The sequence below is a fragment of the Carassius gibelio genome, chromosome A18, assembly GCF_023724105.1.
Source record: "Carassius gibelio isolate Cgi1373 ecotype wild population from Czech Republic chromosome A18, carGib1.2-hapl.c, whole genome shotgun sequence".
In the NCBI taxonomy this organism is placed as follows: domain Eukaryota; kingdom Metazoa; phylum Chordata; class Actinopteri; order Cypriniformes; family Cyprinidae; genus Carassius; species Carassius gibelio.
The window spans coordinates 23,557,747-23,577,731 of NC_068388.1; the positions used below are offsets into that span (position 1 = coordinate 23,557,747).

At 36.3% G+C, this 19,985-nt stretch overlaps 1 protein-coding gene across 2 annotated transcripts; it reads right to left on the minus strand.

Annotated features, from left to right (window-relative positions):
- Positions 1-510: 510 nt before the first annotated feature.
- Positions 511-16,452, minus strand: LOC127933824 (neuroblast differentiation-associated protein AHNAK-like). 2 transcript variants are annotated; one of them, XM_052530839.1, is made up of 8 exons: positions 16,374-16,452; positions 11,495-11,544; positions 11,275-11,382; positions 11,062-11,187; positions 10,149-10,314; positions 9,703-9,896; positions 5,243-9,578; positions 511-5,062 (listed from the first exon to the last, which is right to left on the minus strand). In XM_052530839.1, exons 4-8 carry the CDS (start codon positions 11,095-11,097, stop codon positions 1,401-1,403), a joined length of 8,394 nt encoding a protein of 2,797 aa, XP_052386799.1. In that variant the 5' UTR covers positions 11,098-11,187; positions 11,275-11,382; positions 11,495-11,544; positions 16,374-16,452; the 3' UTR covers positions 511-1,400. The 2 variants fall into 2 exon arrangements, with proteins under 2 accessions (XP_052386799.1, XP_052386798.1); XM_052530838.1 differs by having other exon boundaries at positions 511-9,578.
- Between the last annotated feature and the right edge of the window lie 3,533 nt (positions 16,453-19,985).

A 19,985-nucleotide genomic window follows, 5' to 3' on the forward strand; every position in this document is an offset into this window, starting at 1 on the left:
TATAAAGACTAAGAGACTTTAGTGTTTATATGGTGATCTATGTATAGGCACTTTGATGCATATGCAAACGACTTCAGTTTAACCTTTGTGCAGTTTACAAAGAAAATGAAAAGGGTCATTGTTTACTACTCACACTTATTTTATTTCGAACTAGTATCACTTTATATACACAATGGAATATTAAAAAGAACATTTTCAGAAGATTTTGTGTATAAAACAAAACAAATAGACTATTTTATTTCTTTAATCATGCAATTTTTTTTTTTTTTTTTTTTTTTGCTATGTAGTTTAATTTATATGTAGGTTTCATCATTAATGAAACATTGTTAGACATGTTTAATATTACTGTATATTTCAGTCTTGGTATAGGCTGCCTGCAGTTGTTTGTAGGTTTTTCTTGCCATGTCAGTATCAGAATTGGACCATTACTTGTCATGTATTAGTGTTGACACATTAGTAGAATGATGAGAAATCTGTGAAAAAGATCAGGAAATAATTAGGTACCACTAATTAGAATGTTAATATTTTATTTGACTGTTCTTATTTTTTTGCATTAGATGGAGATGGAGCATCATCTAAACTACTGTTTCAAAAAAGCAGCACATACAAACATGCAGTTCAGTACTTAAACCTGCCTAAAATATGATACATATACAACAGCATTGCTTGCATGTAGATTAATCCCATCACCAACACAATTTAAAAAAGAAAAGAAAAACATTTCACACTCAGAAGAATTCAAATAAAATGAACAAACAAACAAAAAAAAAACTTAATATTATTTAAATTTATCTTAAAAGTGGCAAAAATATGTATCACAAAAATATTTAACATTAAAGGCTTTCTTTTTAGTGTCTTATCTGTACAGATCATGCATATAAATATGTAAAATAATACATGTACTTCTAATAGTTATTTAAAATACACACAATTCCATAACAACAACCATAAACTACAGAGACAAACCAGGCATCAAAAAGGCAAAGCAATATTACCAAAATGCTGTAAAATTGGTACAGCATAAATGTCATTCAAGACTGCACAAGAAAAGTGTGAGCACAAAAAAGAAGAAAAAAAAAAACACACAAAAAAACTATTCTGTTTTTAAATATCTTTGCATCTATCTATGTTACACAGATTTGTGCCTATATTGTGTTTAAGTTAAAAATGTTGGAAAGCTACAAAATATGAAAATAAGTTCTACAATAAATAATATTCTCTACATTTTCATTATGTATAAGTTATGTATTTCTTGCAAAAACTGGATCAAATATTTTTGCTTTCCCTACTTTAAATAGAATAAAAGCTCCAAGACTGAAATAATTGTCACATATACAAATATTTGGGTCTAATTATTATGCCACTACCGATTTTATGTCACAGTTCTGTAACTGAGATTCTTACTGTTTCAAACTGGTACTTTTTGTTTCTGTATACTTTGTTGTCTTAGTCACTACAGTAAGAGTTCCCTCTGTTTTAGTAATCAAAGGCTCTGAGGGCATTTCACGGGTCAAAAACTCAACGCTTGGCATCTTCACATAGAATCCTCCAGAGGCTTCCTCACTAGAGCAAGGAAGAGAGGACTTGCTTCCTTTTGGAGAGCTTTCTGGTGTGATATTATGGATGCCGGTAGAATGGGGACTAAGGGTGACCTTGGGTACTTTGAACCATGTAGTCTCCTCTCTTTCTTCACTCTTCGTTACAGAGACAAATTCAGCTGATACTGTGGGTACTGGAGACTCTGATCCCTCCCTTTCTGCCAACATTTCAGTCCTTGCTTTCGAGGATACTATAGTACTAATATTTCTCACCTCCTCATCCTTCTCTGTTTTCTTCCTGAGACCTGGGAACGACATTGTGCCTGATATTGTTTTCGACTCGTTGCTCTCTTTGCTTTCTCCCAAGGCCTCCTTCCTGAGTTTCAGGCTGGTTTCCATTTCCTCTTCCTCACTTGCATCTTTTGAGTATGGTGAGAAAAACTCCACTTTAGGCATTTTAAGCTTTCCAAACATTGATTTTTCATCTTTATCACCATTTAGACTTGGATTCGTTCCATCATCAGACCCACTTGGTGTTACATCAAGTGAGCCTCTCTGCCCAGACGAAAATGTCACTTTTGGCAATTTAAACTTACCAGTTTTTGACTTTCCCTCAGTTTCCACCTCATCTTTATAATATATTGCTTTCTCCTTATCATTTGATCGAGACTTGCCAAAACTTGGCTTCATTTTGATCTTTGGCTGCTTGAGCTTCTCATCTGCAATTTCTGCACTTGCTTCACCACCTATACTAGCAGTGTTCTCCATTTGTGGATTCACCATAACAAATACAGCTTTTTTTACTTTTGGCATATGTGGGCTTTCACACTCTGCCTCAGAGTCTGTGTTTACAGAGTGACCTTTTTCCTGAGATGAACGGATGTTGGCTTCTGGTGAACTTAAAGAAGGCAGAGGTATCCCAAATTTTGGAATTTTGCCTTTACCGGTCTGCTTTTTATCTTCTTCAGAATTATTAGTGTCAGCTTGGGCAGTCTCAATGTCAAAATCAAGCTCAGGAATCTTTGGTGCTTGTAAATCAGCTTTCAAGTTTGCATCAGTTCCTCCTTTTAGAAATTTAGTATCTGTTTTTCTAGACTTGTTTATGTTGGTTTCTAATCTAGATACTTTTAATTTTGGCATTCCAATATAAAATTTCGAACCTTTAACTTTTGGCCCTTTTATTTTTTCTTTCGGTGCGGCAGGTTCCAGATCTGGAAGTTCATTTTTCTTTTTATTCTTTTTTCCTTCTCTTGATAAGCCCAGATCCAGCTCTAGATCCACATTAGGCATCCTCAACATTTTACCCTCTTTATGTGAAACCTTAAGCTGCGCATCAGTGGAAGGATCTGACATGGTTGCATCACTAGAAATTTTTGTATCTAGGTTTGGGATTTCAACATTTGGCACCGTGAATTTTCCATGCCCTCCTCCAGATTCTCCCTCTTTGGTATCAATCTCTCCAGTTCTAGTTTCTGGTAATGATATGGCTACCTGTGGTATCTTAATACCAGGAATTTTACATTGCCCTTCTTCTACTTCCACAGACCCTGAAGCCTGAGGGTCATCTGATTTGCCATTTGGTAATGATATATCCACTTTGGGTATTGTTATTGTTGGTAATTGAAAGTTGCCGCCTTGTCTTCTGACCTCTGTTTTCTCTGCACTCTCTGGTTGACCTTGAGATGATACATCTACTTTTGGAATGTCAGGAACCTTAAATTTCCCTTCTTTGCCACACACTCCCAGTTCAAGATCACCAGTGTCCTCTGTTTTACCATGAGGAAATGAGTCATCTATTGTTGGTAGTTTAATTCCAGGGATCATGACTTTACCTTTTCCTAAATCTGGTTGAAGTTCTGGAACAACGTCTTTAGATTTTATTTTAGGAAGGGATATATCAGTTGCTGGCATTTTTAATTTTCCACCTTCTAGTTCTAAATCAGGTGCATGACTTTCATCTTTGCTTCTCTGAGGTAGCAATACATCTATCTTAGGCACCGTAATGTCTGCCATTTTCACTCCAAATTCTATATCAGGACCATCATTTTTTATTGTTTTTCCATGAGGCAATGATATATCAAGACTGGGCACAGACATTTTTTGCATTTTACCTCTGATTTCAGTGTCAGCATTAGATGTGTCATGTTTTGCATCTGGTAATGATATTTCCCCTTCTGGCATTCTTATTTTACCCTTCCTTCCAATCTCCACCTCATGGTTATCCGTGTCACCTGTTTTTCCATGAGGAAGTGAAATGTCTACTTTAGGTATCTTGACATGGGGAAAATTTACTGTACCCCTACTACTATTAATGTGTAAGTCAGAAGAGTCTACTGTTTCATTAAGTTTTAACCTAGGCAAGGAAACATCCAAATCAACTTTTGGAACTGATATGTCAATTGTTGGCATCTTAGGAATTTTTAAACTGCCCTCATAACCTCTGATATCTGCTTCAGATACATCAACCTCAGTTTTAGGAAACAATACCTCAGATTCTGGAATATTTGCTTTTGGCAATGATATCTCAACTTCTGGCATTCTGACCTTTCCTTTGTTTCCCAGGAATCCAGGCATATCCATTTCTGCATCTTTGAGTTTTGCTTTAGGGGTAGGTGTCTTGAATTTGGGAAATTTGAGCTTGGATTTGACCTTAATATCAGGACCCTCTACTCTACTGATTTCTGGTTTTGTAATTTCTCCAGCGCCTGCTTTTATCTTAATTTCAGCATCAGTACCAATTATTTCAGTATCCCTCTTAGATGTTTCCACTGATGGTGATGTTCTTTCCAAGTCCAAATCTATTGATAAGTCAGGACTGTCTAGTTCTAGTTTGTCTCCACTTTTCAATTTTCTGCCAAATTTAGGAAGTGATATTTTGGGCATTTTCATAGAGACGTCTGCCCCAGATGATGGCCTTCCCTCCTCCGCCTTAAGAAGTTCAATGTTTTCTCTGTCACTGCCCTTTCCCTTTGGAAGAGTAAAGTCCAGGTCAACTTTAGGATCAGATATGTCAACAGTTGGTATCTTCACACTTGGCAGCTTGATGTTCCCACCTAAAGTTACTTCAGGGACATTTAGATCTCTAATTTTGACACCAGTAGCTTTGGTCGCTATATCAGAATCATGAGTCAGTTCAGGAACTGAACTATCTATGGATTTCTTTTCTGACCCAACTATTAGTTCATGATCTGTTAGTTTCATTTTAGGGACAGAGACAGTGGCAATCTGAAATCTTAAACCATTTTTAGTGTCATCACCCAGATCAAGTTCTCCTTCTTTGGCTCCAGGCAGAGATGTATCTATAGAGGGCATGTGAATCTTTCCACCCTTGATATCGGGACCTTCAACATTTATTTCACCTCCTGATGGTTTTAATTTAGCCAAGGAAACATCCAATTTAGGCATTTTAAGTGTTCTTCCTTTTCCTGGATGTCCTTCAACATCTGTATCTCCTCCTGCTCCTTCTCCTGTCAGAGATGTATCTATAGAGGACATGTGGATCTTTCCACCCTTGATTTCGGGACCTTCAGTGTTGATTTCACCTTCTGATGGTTTTAATTTAGGCAAAGAAACATGAAATGTAGGCATCTCAAATCTTTTTCCTCTTCCTGCATGTCCTTCAACATTTACATCTCCTGCTCCTCCTCCTGTCAGAGATGTATCTATAGAGGACATGTGGATCTTTCCACCCTTGATTTCGGGACCTTCAGTGATTTCCCCTCCTGATGGTTTTAATTTTGGCAAAGAAACGTCAAATGTTGGTATTTCTAATTTTCCTACTTTTCCTGCATGTCCTTCAACATCTACATCTCCTCCTGCGACTCCTGCAGGCAGAGATGTATCTATAGAGGGCTTGTTAATCTTTCCACCCTTGATATCAGGACCTTCAGTGTTGATTTCACATCCTGATGGTTTTGATTTAGGCCAAGAAACATGAAATTTAGGCATCTCAAATTTCTTTCCTTTTCCTGCACGTCCTTCAACATCTAAATCCCCTCCTTTGCCTCCTGCAGGCAGAGAGACATCAATAGAGGGCATGTTAATCTTTCCACCCTTAATATCGGGATCTTCAGTATTGATTTCTCCTCCTGATGGTTTTGATTTAGGCCAAGAAACATGAAATTTAGGCATCTCAAATTTCTTTACTTTTGTTGCATGTACTTCAACATCTACATCTCCTCCTGTGCCTCCTGCAGGCAGAGATGTATCTATAGAGGGCATGTTAATCTTTCCACCCTTGATTTTGGGATCTTCAGTGTCGATTTCACCTCCTGATGGTTTTGATTTAGGCAAGGAAACATGACATTTAGGCATCTCGATTTTCTTTCCTTTTCCTGCATGTCCTTCAACATCTACATCTGCTCCTGCGCCTCCTGCAGGCTGAGATGTATCTATAGAGGTCATGTGAATCCTTCCACCCTTGATATCAGGACCTTCAGTGTTGATTTCACATCCTGATGGTTTTAATTTAGGCAAAGAAACATCTAATTTAGGCATCTCAAGTTTTCTTTCTTTTCCTGCATGTCCTTCAATGTCTACATCTTCTACTGCGACTCCTGCAGGCAGAGAGACATCAATAGAGGGCATGTTAATCTTTCCACCCTTAATATCGGGATCTTCAGTGGTGATTTCACCTCCTGATAGTTTTAATTTAGGCCAAGAAACATGAAATGTAGGAATCTCAATTTTCTTTTCTTTTACTGCATGTCCTTCAACATCTACATCTCCTCCTGTGCCTCCTGCAGGCAGAGATGTATCTATAGAGGGCATGTGAATCTTTCCACCCTTGGTTTTGGGATCTTCAGTGTTGATTTCACCTCCTGATGGTTTTGATTTAGGCAAGGAAACATCAAATGTTCGTATTTCAAATTTTCCTCCTTTTCCTGTATGCCCTTCAACATCTACATCTCCTCCTGCTCCTCCTCCTGACAGAGAGATATCAATAGAAGGCATTTGAAACTTTCCATCCTTGATATCAATATTGATTTCTCCATCTGAAGATTTAATCGTAGGTGAGCTAATAACACATTTAGGCAAAATTGTTTTTATGCCATCAAGATCAATGTTTCCTTTCCCCTGCCCTTTTGGAAAGGACATTTCAGTTGATGGCATATCTAACTTTCCTCCTTGGATCTGTGGAGCTTCAGCTCCATTTCCTCCTTCTGTAGCTTTTACTTTTGGCAGTGAAACATCTTTCTTTTCAAATGTTATACCTGTTCCACAATGGCCTTCTATATCAGTGTTCTTCTCAGTTTTATTTTTAGGCAAAGAAATATCAAGGGAAGGTGTGTGAACTTTGCATCCTTTTAGATCAGGTCCTTCTATATTGACTTCCACAGATCTTTTTTTAATCTTTGGAAGTGACAAATCAATTTGAAGAAAATGAAACTTGCCCCCCTTTCTGTCATTAACTTTACCATCTCCCTTTACTTTTCCTTGTGGAAGAGAAATGTCAACATCTGGCATATCTATCTTCCCACCCTTCAATTCAGGTCCTTCACTATTTATTTCAGTCCCTGCTGATTTTATTTGTGGTAAAATGATGTTCCATTTTGGCATGTGAAATTTTGTGCCCTTTTTGGTTTTTCCCTCCAGACAAATATCACCCTCTGTTTTAACCTCTGCTGAGGAGATATTATAAGAATGTATATTTAACTCACCACCTTTGAATTCAGGTCCTTCCACACTGAGTTCCCCCTTGGTTGATTTAGATTTTGGTGAGGAAATATCCAGGTTTGGAATATCAGGCTTTCCTATTTTTCCTGAATGTCTTCTGAGATGTACATCACCTTTGTCAGTTACTTTTGGAAATGATATATCAGCGGATGGCATGTTGCTGTCAGGCCCTTCAATACTGATGTCACCTTGTGGTGACTTCATTTTTGGTGAGGAAATCTCAATACCAGAAGCTTTCACTGCAGGCAGAGAGATATCAACCTTTGGCAATTCAATCTTTCCACATTTACCAGAGGGTTCCACATTAACATCTCTTTCGTCTATTTTATGTGGCAAGGAAATATCAGTTGCTGGCATGTGGAACTTCCTATTGAATCTTTTAACATCAAAAACAACTCCTGATTTGAGTTTAGGTAGACTTATATCAGATTCAGGAATCTGACACTTATCTCCCTTCTCAACCTCAAGATTAATGTGTTCATCTGTTATTCCTTTTGGTAATGAAATATCAGCTCCGGGGGTGCTAAACTTCCCTTTATCAGGACTCAAAGAATCAAGTTTACTTTCTGGCAGTGACATATTTAGATCAATTTTGGGCATGTTTGCTTTTCCAGAATGACCCTCGACCTCAACACTGATCTCTATTTTTCCTTTTGGTAATGATATATCAGTGGGTGGCATTTGGAATTTCTCACCTTTGACCTCTGGATCCTCAGTATTGATTGCACCTGTGGATAATTTCATTTTTGCAATCGAGACATCTAGATGTGGCTTTTTAAATTGGCCTCCTTTCCCAGATGGGACTCCAATCTCAATATTTCCCTCAGTTTTACCTTTAGGAAGTGAAATTTCAGTTGATGGCATACTCAGTTTTCCTGCTTTTATATTAGGCCCCTCATCAATGGCATGCTCAGGTGATTTTACATTAGGTAGTGAGACATCTACTTTAAACATTTTAATCTTTTCCCCTTTTCCAAAGTGGCCCTTATCATCTGCACCTAACTCTAGCATTTCTTTTGGCAAGGAAATGTCAACCTCAGGCCCTTCTATATCAATTTTACCTTGTGGTAATTTCATTTCGGGGAGGGAAATGTCTATTTGTGGCATTTTCACATTTGGTCCTTTCTCAGAATGACCATCCACCTTTGCTTCACCTTTACCTTTTGGTAACGAAATGCTGATATTTGGTTTGTGAAATGTTCCACCTTTTGCTCCAGGTTCTTCAACTATGACTTCACCCTCAGGGGATGTTACTTTTGGAAGCGAGATGTCTAATTTTGTCATTTCATATCTTACCCCAGTACTTGCATGTCCCTCAGTATCAATGTTTTTTTCAGTCATCTTTGGTAATGACACGTCTAATGTAGGAAGATCTGACGTTTCTATCTTGGGCACTGCAATGTCAGGTTTGGGGAGAGAAATCTTTTGCTCTTTGACCATGGATCCATCAATGGCATCTCCAAATTTTTGTTTTGCATGAAGGTTTAGCACTGGTAATGATGTGTCAGGCTTGGCTATGTTGATTTTTGTTCCTTTTACATTGCAATCAGGAACTTCACCATCTTTGAATTCAGCCGTGCCCTTAGACTTTGGGAGATCTAAGTCTAAATCCATAGTTGGTGCTTTGATGTCAATCTTGAGCATTTTAAGTTTATTTTCAGATGTATCAGTTTCTTTCCTTGTCTCTCCATCAATTTCATCTGAATGACAAGAAAGTCTTGCCTTTGGCAGCTTAAACTTTGGAACAGTCCCAATTGTATCCGAGACATCCGGATTTATCTTCAGCATTTTTATCTCAGTACCCTCTCCTTTACCTTTAAAACTAACCTCAAGATTAGGAACATTAGTTTCAGCTTTGCTCTGAGGCATGTTGAAATCACGCTCTGCTAATGGAGGCTTAAATTTGCCTTCTAGTGCTTTCACCTCAAAATTGTCATTTGAAGATTGTACATCTATCTTTGACTTTTTAATTTTAGGGAAATTCATTCCAAATTTTGGACCTTTCGTCTTGTCCTTCAGCTTTGCTCTAGAGGCCTCATGTGTTGAAACATCTACGTTGATATTCCCTTCACCCACAGTTGCATCCATGGCCTTCATCTTTGGAAATCTGATCTTCCTCTTCTTCTTAGTGATAACTCTTTCCAGATTTCCTGATCCATCTGCAGTGGCATTCCCACCTTTCCTCGTCTTGAACTTTGGGAATACAAACTCAACATCAACAGAACTGAGGTCTGATCTACCAGGTAAGCCCTCAACATCCATCTCTTCCCGTGCTCTTGTTTTTTTGTTCTCTTTCAGTCTTTTCAATCCAAATCTTCCTCCTCTCATTTTCTTGGTTTTGAACGGTTTCACGCTTTTGACGCTCTGCAAGAGAAAGGTTATCATTCCTTCTAGTTTCTACTTTTGTAAGTACCTTTCTTAAAAAACAAGAAAATACTGTGGATGTTAAAAAAGTAATTATATTTTATAGCAATATTTCAGAATGTACCATTTTTTGCATCTTGACCTTAGGTCCTCTGGGCTCAAGATTTTGTGCACTTGGATGTATGCTGACTTCACTTCCTGGCACAGTCCTCTTCAAAAAGAAGGACACTTTGTAGGGTTCTGCACACTGAAGAATTTTTAATGCGTCCTCATATTTCACGTTATCAAAATACACCCTGGCACTTAGAAGTTGATCTCCTGCAATAACATATCATCAGAAATGATTTATAACTATGAATTGTCTTTGTATTCTTAGTACACCTAGAAACAAAATCAATACAGTACACCAGTACTCAACAGGGAAATTTTGTCCTTTAATGATTATATGCAGGTTAAAGTTAGGTTAAAGGTTAAAGTTGCTTCTCCTGCTTGTTTCCTCAAGAACAGTAGCTCAAGTCTTTAAAGTATTTGACACTGCACTGTTTAAAGTAAAATACAGTCCCTTGGTACCTTTCTGTAGACTGAGGTGCTTTGCTGCTGGGGAGTCTTTCAAAACCTCTTTGATGAAGATGCCTTGCTCCCCTCCACCCACAACACTGTACCCACTAGCTCCAACCTCAGCCTGTGTTTCAACAACCACTTCCACAAGCTCTGACAAATGGGTTTTCTTCTCCATCTGCTCATAAAATGTACAAAATCAACTTTATTTTAAGTTTAAGCACATTGCATGGCAATGGAAAGGTAAACAAGTAAATGACAATTAGATCAGTTGGTAATACAGTAGTAGCAGTAGGATAGCAGTAAGATATGTTTGATTGTCAGTAGTTGAGTATATATATATATATATATACAGTACAGACCAAAAGTTTGGACACACCGTCTCATTCAAAGAGTTTTCTTTATTTTCATGACTATGAAAATTGTAGAGTCACACTGAAGGCATCAAGGGCTATTTGAGCAAGAAGGAGAGTGATGGGGTGCTGCTCCAGATGACCTGGCCTCCACAGTCACCGGACCTGAACAAGTGCCAACAAGTGCTAAGCATCTCTCGGGGAACTCCTTCAAGACTGTTGAAGAGCATTTCAGGTGACTACCTTTTGAAGCTCATCAAGAGAAGGCCAAGAGTGTGCAAAGCAGTAATCAAAGCAAAAGGTGGCTACTTTGAAGAACCTACAATACACTTTTTTGTTATGTATATAATTCCATATATAATTCCACATGTCTTAATTCATAGTTTTGATGCCTTCAGTGTGAATCTACAAACTTTTGGTCTGTACTGTATATACATACCTACATAACACTAATTAAGCTTTGAGTTGTATACAAGGAAGTTCAAATGATGTTCATACTGTATTCCACAAAGGTGCTTTTAAATCTATTTTATTTTTAGAGTAGTTCATATTATGGGATGTTTTATTCTTACCTCATTCTTACTGTCTGTCTTGAGGGGTTCCTCCATGTCTGTGTGGGTGGATTGGGTGTCTCTAAACTGGCTTCTTTTCAGACTCAAAACCTGTTTTAGTTCTGCATGGAGTTTCTCCTTTTGAACCTTGGAAACAAATTTAGAAGCAAGATTGAAAGAAGTTTGAGATTCACATTTCCACATGGCTGGGCTCACACTTCCAATAGTCCTCACAATTCGCTCTGGGCTGTCCTGTTCATCAGTAGAGATGCTGTGGTGTGTACTCAGATGAGCGCCAAAAGGAGGCGTGTCTGAGGGGGGAGAGCGTCTTTTGTTGTTTACCTATTTGTAAAGATGTAAACAAGGCAGACATGAGATAAAAAATTTAATTAAATTTAAAACAGCCATCTTCTATTGGCTTTAAAGTTTTAATGGTTTGACAGTGTCAACATACAGGTGAATCTCTGGCTTGTGGATTCCCATGACTGTTCTCTCTGTCAGACTCTGAAATTAGAGAAGGTTTACAATGTCAGGAGTCATCAGTCTAGATTAGCACATTTAGTCCTATTTAGACCAGGTACACTATGTAAAAATAAGTACACTTAGCATATTGTTTAAATACTTATTATTAAAATTAAATATTTTAAAAGAATATACTTAAGAGTGTTTTCAAACACTCAAAGTAATTGTATGTTATTTACAATTAAATTAATTGTGTTGTTTAAATGTTATAATATATTAGATGCAATTAATTGAACTTTTGACCCACTTAAGCAGGACTTAAGTACACCTTTATTAACTTTAAATGGAATATCGAATAACACACTACAGATAAAAGTATAATCCAGTACTTTACCTATGCTTTGGTATGTTTATCAACACATTAAAATAAGTGTCCTTTTAATTTGACATTGTTAAAATTGCACTTTTTAACGTGTACTTAAGTGTGTTAAGTCATGTGTATCTCTTTAAGTACACTTAAATGTACATCTCTAAGTAATTTGTTTATTAATCTTATATTATTTGTAAGTACAGTTTTCTGAAAATACACAAGTGTTAATTCAATACAATCAATTTCAAAGTTATTAAGAGGCATTTTATGCAACACTTACTACATCAAATGTGTTGCTGCATGGTTATGATAAGCTGAATTTTTTTTAAATGAAAATAATGTTTCTGCTTCTGCTATCCTCTTGAAACTTTTAAAACTCATTAAATGAAATTACTGGGCCTCCAGCTTTGCCTATTGTATAAACCTACCTCACTATATCAACTGTGCTGTTATCTATGAGACTAACAAAAAATCCTGTCCCACCATAGATCAAGTTGCCATCAGGTTAGTAAGCCTGCAAACTGTGTTCTCTCTCTGCATGCTTCTCATTCCTCATTCGGCAGTGGTGTCTGGTATCTGATTCTGTCGTAAGAGTGCGTAACCAACATTAAGAAATCTGTAGACCAGCGAGCAGGTGATTTCTAATGGGCTCAGACACCCACACTGAATAACCTATTACAAAGGCACACACAACACTAGCAGGTGCTCTTTTATCGTGCTGTGCCAGCTGTGTACAACAGTGTTTCCTGACCTTTTTGTCATACTGAGCACCACACATCATCAAATAGACTGCAAGACAATAAAATGCGTAAAACTTGCATTAGACTACGCATCTTTTAACAGGATTTTGTATTTATTATGTATTGAATATAAGCTGTCTGAGGTTAGCATATTTTTTCAATTGTTGTCAAAGAGAGCACCATGTTTTAAAAAAACGGTAGCAGCGTGACAAGGTGGTGCGAGCCTATAAAGATGGCTGATCTCTGAGTATCCACCTCTGTACCAGATGATATGTCTGGACTGCAGTAATGTTAATATAAAAAATACTGCTTGGAGGAATATTTAATTAACTATGTCTCTAATTAAACGCCGCACCTCCAAAGCAGGCTCAGGTGTCCACAGCTGGCCGTATTAAAAAGAACTCCTGTCATTTTCAATTGGCTTTAATACTTTGGTGGACACGTGGCCTTACAGTCACTTTTATAAAATAAAAACACTTGACACTGGTTGAAAAATAGAATTTAGATAAAAAGTAAATAAATAAAAGAACTTGAAAAATGATGCAAAAATCATATTTTTATATGCATATCTTTCTATGTTATTTTTTTTAATATATTTATAACCCTGTTCTGGGATGGACTGGACATGTATCCAGTGCTATCCATTCCCTGTCTTCAACCCAAAACGTTGGGAGAGAATCCAGCATCCCCTCGTTAGGACAGTCGATTAAGAAAATAGATGGATGGATATCTGTGTGTATATTTGTGTGTGTGTGTGTGTGTGTTTGTGAGTGAGAGAGGCAGCTGTTCCCTAGTGATGCTATGTGTGTCCAGAGGAGGGGACAGAAGACTGGAATGGTGCTGAACATATCAGATCTTTAAATAAATACGCGCTGGCCTGACCTACATGTGCTGGTGTAATGACAGAGCTGTTCACACTAGAGTTCCTGCTAATGCTGCCAAGCAATAGACACGCTGGGTACACATCAGCCAAACTCAACGGCAGTTTATGAATGCTCTTAAATTATATAACTCATACCAGATGTACTTTAGAAAGAAGATGAGAGTAAGAAAGTAAGAAAAGCTAATTCATGCAATTTAAAACAAAAGTTCAGGAGATTAATGGCTGTGATTCATGCGTACTGATGCATAACATATAGAGAACAGTGATAGAGAGTGAAATTAAGATGTGGTTTCCAGTTCCTAACCAAATCTATTATTTATGATCATGAAAAAATGTTTTGCTTTAAATAAATACATTTAATATGAATTGTTATTTATATAACCATAACATGTTTTGCATAATAATGTTTATTTTATTTTTCATTTATTTATATATATATGTATTTTTTGGTCAGTACATAATCCCCAAACTTCCATTTATGTAATTTGTAATAGTTTTGGACAAATGTAGAACTACGTCTGAATAAACCCAATCTTTCTTTGGACTTATAGTATATATAACTTTGCAGACTTTTTAAAGTGCTCTATAAACATAATTGTAATTAATACAAATCAAGTTAGCTTTCAATTCAAACCTACCGCCTAAATCTCCACTGTTCAATTATGCCCTATTGAACACACAAGCCAGCCGCTTACAAGGACAGCAGAAAATAGAGACACAATTCTATTGCTGTTGATTCAATACATCACCAGATCCCTGATCCAAACAAAGACGCAGGGATATGTACGAGTCATGAGATTCAATGGTCCAAAATAAACTATTCTGTGTAAAACTCTGAAGGGTCACAAAAATATCCTAATTCTGCAATCCTCAGAAAAACATGTCTCTCATTCTTGATTTGTCAGAATTGAGAGTATTTTACTCGGCACGTACGTCCTGCCTCAGGGGAGGAACACATGATGGATCGGCCTCTCCTGAGGGAGTGTAAAGCCGGGAAATGCCTCCCTTTAAACAGGAAACTGGGATTTTTACTGAGATAAAATAACAAACAACACCAAATCTGAGAGAGAAAACAAGTTAGGTATTACAGTAAACCAGAATGATTTCACATGCATCAGCACAGTTACAGTAATGCATGGTCACCTTTGACCTTTAAATTCTAACCTAATATTAATAATTATCATAATAATAAAAATGTAAAAAATATGTTCTCACTAAATATTCTTAATTTTACTATTTGTAAGCATTATTATTATTGTTGTTAACTAATATTTATATTTCATTTTAAAACGAAATATTTGACTTTAGAAAATAATTGATAACTGGCCTTTGCATTTGTAATTATTTTCAAAGACCTTCTAGAAACTCTTTTACTGTTTGAGTAGCATGCTATCATTCATCCACTGCAATTTTTTACCTGAATTGTGCAATATTTGCACACCATCATTGCATTTCATATAATTGTTTGTATTAAGAAACAGTCTCCCCAAAAGGTATTTGGACACTTAAGCCAACTTAATCTGACTCCTGAATCGTGGCAGGAATGGCACTAGAATCACACACGCAGACATTATTCCCATACTCGTGTTGGGAGGAGCTGGCTGAGGGCTATCACTTCCAATGAAGCACATGAATGAAGTACACCGGCAGTGTTTATCAGAACATATCAAATATCGCTGACAGAGTCTGCAAGTCATTCAGCATAAATCAGAAATAAGAGTTACCTGGCTACATATACAATCTTGGTTGTTGATCGATCTGATCAGTGCTGGTCCCTATTGGCTGTTACCAACATTTTTCAAAATATATTCTTTTGTGTTCGGCAGAGGAAAGAGATTCATACAGGTTTGGAACAGCTTGAGGGTGTATAAGTTTCATTTTGGGGTGAACTATCCCTTTAACTCTCATTATATATGACCTTGGACCACAGTCTTGAGTGCCAATTTTTCTAAATTGAGATATATACATCATCTGAAAGCTGAATAATAAGCTTTCCATTGATGTATGTTTTTTTTTAGGATTGGACAATATTTGGCCGAGATGCAACTATTTGAAAACCTGGAATCTGAGGGTGCAAAAAAAAATCTAAATATTAGGAAAATCGCCTTTGAATTTATCCAAATTAATTCTTAGCAATGCATTTTAGTAATCAAAAATGACGTTTTGATTTATTTAGAGTAGGAAATTTGCTAAATATATTTATGGAACATGATCTTTACTTAATATCCTAATGATTTTTGGCATAAAAGAAAAATCAATAATTTTGACCCATACAGTGAATGTTATATATATATATATATACCCCTAGCGACTTGAGGTTTTGTGGTCCAGGGTCACATATTTCATTATGCTGCTATCTTAACTATGGCATGTTGGGCCATGAGCTCCACACAGTACCGTGAGATGGATCTTATAACCAGAGCTGCAGCTGTGCAACTGTGTGAGACTAATACAGGAGGCACACACACACACACACACACACACACACACACACACACACACACACAAACATAGTGTGACTCAACATTTCAGTGCCTACAGTAAATATGAGTGACAGTACTAGGAAGAACATTAAGACGCTCATGTAAGCTTTATCTGGTAAGCATTGCAAGTTTCTTGTATAATGAACTTCTTAGCACAAATGAAATATACAGCATTTGGTATTTTATCACAAAAACAATGAAAGCATCAAAACCTAAATAAAAGTAACTAGTAATCCTCATTAGGTCTGTGAAAATCTTCCAATTCCCAAGAGCTAAGTCAATCTTGCACATATTTATCTGTACTAAAGTTTCCATATCAATCTAAGAGTCTTGTCATGTTGTTATTGTGAGCAAAGTCACTCAAGGTAACCCAACACAAGTCATCTATTACTCACCTTCATCGAGTGCTCCCTTGTGCAGAATCAATTATTCCCTCAGTAACAAACTCTCTTTCTCCCCCTTACACTCTGACTGACAAGCATGGACCGGGACATTTGCAGTATTATTATGGTCTCTGTTAGGGGAGGTGGTCAGCAATCCAATTGGATAAAGCCAGTATGCCCCAAATACAGAGGGTGGGAGAGCAGGAATGGGAGGTGAGGGGTCCTAGAGTAGCATCTCAGCTGCCATTCTTATATGGACACGAACAACTTCATAACACAGAAGAATATGACTCCGAACTGATGGTAAACTCATTAAAGTCATATCAGAAAGATCATATTTAAGAACTGAATGGACATTAACATCACCACAAATTCATAATTAACTCATCCTTCCACAAATTAAGAAATAAAGGTTACAGGTTTCACTTTAAATAAAATGTCATGTAAAATAAATTTTAACCAAAATAAAATGTAATAAATAAATAAATACTTTTTTTTTGCTAGTTGCAACTTGGTGTACTAAGAAGCAACTTGATGTAGCCTGCTAAAAACAGAAAAACGTACTTATATAATATAACCTTAATACGAATAAAAACTACAATAGAAGGCTATATCAATGATACTAAATTAACCCTGACTGGGAGTTGTATTCTCAAATATTTTCTGTATTTGCTTTAATTTATTCTTTACATCTTCCTTCATTGGTTTTATATTTACCTTCATAAAACTTGCAGAAACCCTGTCACTCAGCACCTTCATTGTTGAAAATTTACATCATCGTCAATCACCTTCAAGTGATTTGAACATGCCTGATGATGTAGGTATGACTTTCCAACATGTAATTACAGACTTCCCTGGAGGTCTGAATGCAGATTTACCGACATACAGTATCTCTAATCAAACAAGCAATTTCCAAACATCTGGAAAAGTAAAAAAAAAGTTGTGACAATATATTTTTGAACAAGACGGAATAGCAGGCCTATGTTTTTGTTCTTTGGGAAAATTACAGTTTCACTTTTTTGAGGTCTGTTTTGGGCTTAACACTCAAGGATAGCGCTTGCACAAGTAGCTTTCTGTCCAACAGTGCGGTGTGTATGCTTGTTTTTTTGGGCAACTTGCCCATGTTGAAACCGAGTCAGGGTGATTCCCAAACAGCTCTAACAGGTCACAAGATGCTGCCAAAATTCACTATCCCCACAACGTGACACGCAGGTGGATTGACAAGGTCAAAATAGCACTTAAAGCCTCTAGCCGGGCACCCGGCAGCGAGGGTGTTCACATTGTTGTATCGGTTCAATACATACAAGTAGGATAAGCAGCATTATGGGCAGGATAGGCATTCATCCAGTTTCTTAGTGAATGCACTTATCAGCTGAATAGACAGCCAAGAATCTAGAGCAGGCAGCAGGCAGCAGGGTGTAGATGTAATGTGACACTTATGGACTAACAGACAGGCAAAGTGATCACATGACAAAGCAAAAGAGAGGGTTTCCCTTCTTAGGTTTCCAACATTGATTCATGAAATCCTGTGTTAAAAAACAAGCTAACATAGACCTGACATACATCCTTTCTTTCTCGTACAAGCTGTTATAAATATTTGAAAGAAAAAAAAATCAACCATCTCAAAGCACTTCCTTTTACAACTACACGTTTCTTTTAAAATTATTTATAGCTAACAAACTACAGAGCAGATTAATTTGGATTATTAATTGGTACTTCATCACAGTTTCACATTCCAAACACATTCCAAAGCTCTGCTTTGGGCAGTTGTTGCCATTTCTAACTTGAAAAAAGGCAGTTGAAAATAATAGATTATTATTAGTTATTAGCTGTCCTCAGTATCTTTTTTCTTTTTACTATCAACTTAACTTTAAAAGCCAGATACTTAATTAATTTTTCCACCAAGAAGTGACAATTTTCAGCAGGAAAGCAACACAAAAATCAGTATTAACTTCGTATTAACTTCAAATTTTGACGTTTGTGTTATTTATTAGATTATTAGATTATGTCATTTTCAACAACATAAACAACATTTCACAGCAGCTCTGATTTTATTGTACTTAAGTGCAGCTTTTGACAAATTTTTGATTCTTATAAAATGGTTATCCCATTTAACTGGAATTCTGTTTTAGAGTAGTTCAAGTCTTATCTGTCAAATAGATCATTCTCTGTAAAGTATGGTTACTTTGTTTCAATGGCAGTGCCTGTTACTTGCGGGGTCCCCCAGGGTTCTGTTATTGACCCTATCGTATTTTCCTTGTATATGTTGCCACTGGGCTCATTTTTTTTTAATATGGCATGTCTTACCATTTGTATTTGGATGATATACAGATCTATTTACCTATAAGACTGGGAGAGAACAATGGTTCTAAAATACTATTTGCTTGTCTGGAGGAGGTTAAGAGCTGGATGACTCGAAATATGTCTAAGTTAAACCAGAATAAAACTGAGATTATGTTTTTTGGACCTGCCAAAGGATGTTTAGATATGTCCACATACTGGTGTTCATGGTCCGATTATTGGCATGACAAAATTAGGAACTTAGGTGTGTTGTTTGAACCAGAGCTGAAATTTGACAAGCTTGACCACCCTTGTAAAAGAAATGCACTTTAGCACACTTTTAAAAAGAGCACTTATTATGCGGATAATGTACCTAACTGTGAACTGAATTTAATGTTTCCAGACATTTACTTGCATGTTCAATGAAAATGTGTTCTAATGAGACAGAAAGAGGAAGTGGTTTGATTTAAGAATTCTGAAAATGCCAACAAAGCAACTTCTGATCCAGATCTAACAGTATATAACAATGGATCCATTAAAGTGAGCTTATAAGAGACATGAAACTTATGTAACCACAGTTTTCCACTTCCAGTCTATAAAATAAGTTTGGACAATGTGCAATGTAAATGTAATGTAAAGGACAATGTAAGAAAACGCTTAATTGTGAAATGAATGCAATGTTTTTGACACTTTATTCAATGTTATTTACAATTATACTTCTAATATAAGTGTATATTTTAAATGTATATTAACTGCAATTAGTTAATATACACACAAGAGTGCTTTTTGACTCTTTTTTTTAAGTATGACTTAAGTACAACTTTATATGTAATTTCATAATTAGTTTTTGAAATATGGTTAAGCATACTACCAAATGTACTGACAAGTGTTCATAGTATTAAACTAAAATATAATTTAATGTAATTTCTCTTGAAATTTGTATGTCATGCATTTAATATATATAGGCATATATAAAACATTTGCAATGATAGTGACTTATACTAGTACATTTAAAATATATTAACTTTTAATATATCGAATAACACACTATGATTAAATTATAATCAAGTATTTTACATTTTATATTAGTCAACACACTGAAATAAGTGTACACTTATAAACACAACAAAAGATTATTCAAATATAATGATTTAAAATGTACTTAATAGTAAGTGTACTTAAGTGTCTTTCTTTAAGTGCTCTTGAGCAGTCTTTTATTTGCACTTGCAGTCTGCAGTTTCACATTCAATACAGTTAAGCACACTTCTTTTTCATGAGGGGTGTTATGTCAGCAATCCCACCTGCGTCTGAAGAGGGCCTCCAGTTGACACGGAAGATTCCTCG

Coding starts and splice junctions, on each gene's coding strand:
- LOC127933824 (XM_052530838.1), bottom strand. CDS start 11,097: ATGGAGGAACCCCTCAAGACAGACAGTAAGAATGAG. Junction 9,897..10,148: donor GCACCTCAGTCTACAGAAAG/GTACCAAGGGAC, acceptor ATGTTATTGCAG/GAGATCAACTTCTAAGTGCC. Junction 9,579..9,702: donor AGGTCAAGATGCAAAAAATG/GTACATTCTGAA, acceptor TTTCTCTTGCAG/AGCGTCAAAAGCGTGAAACC.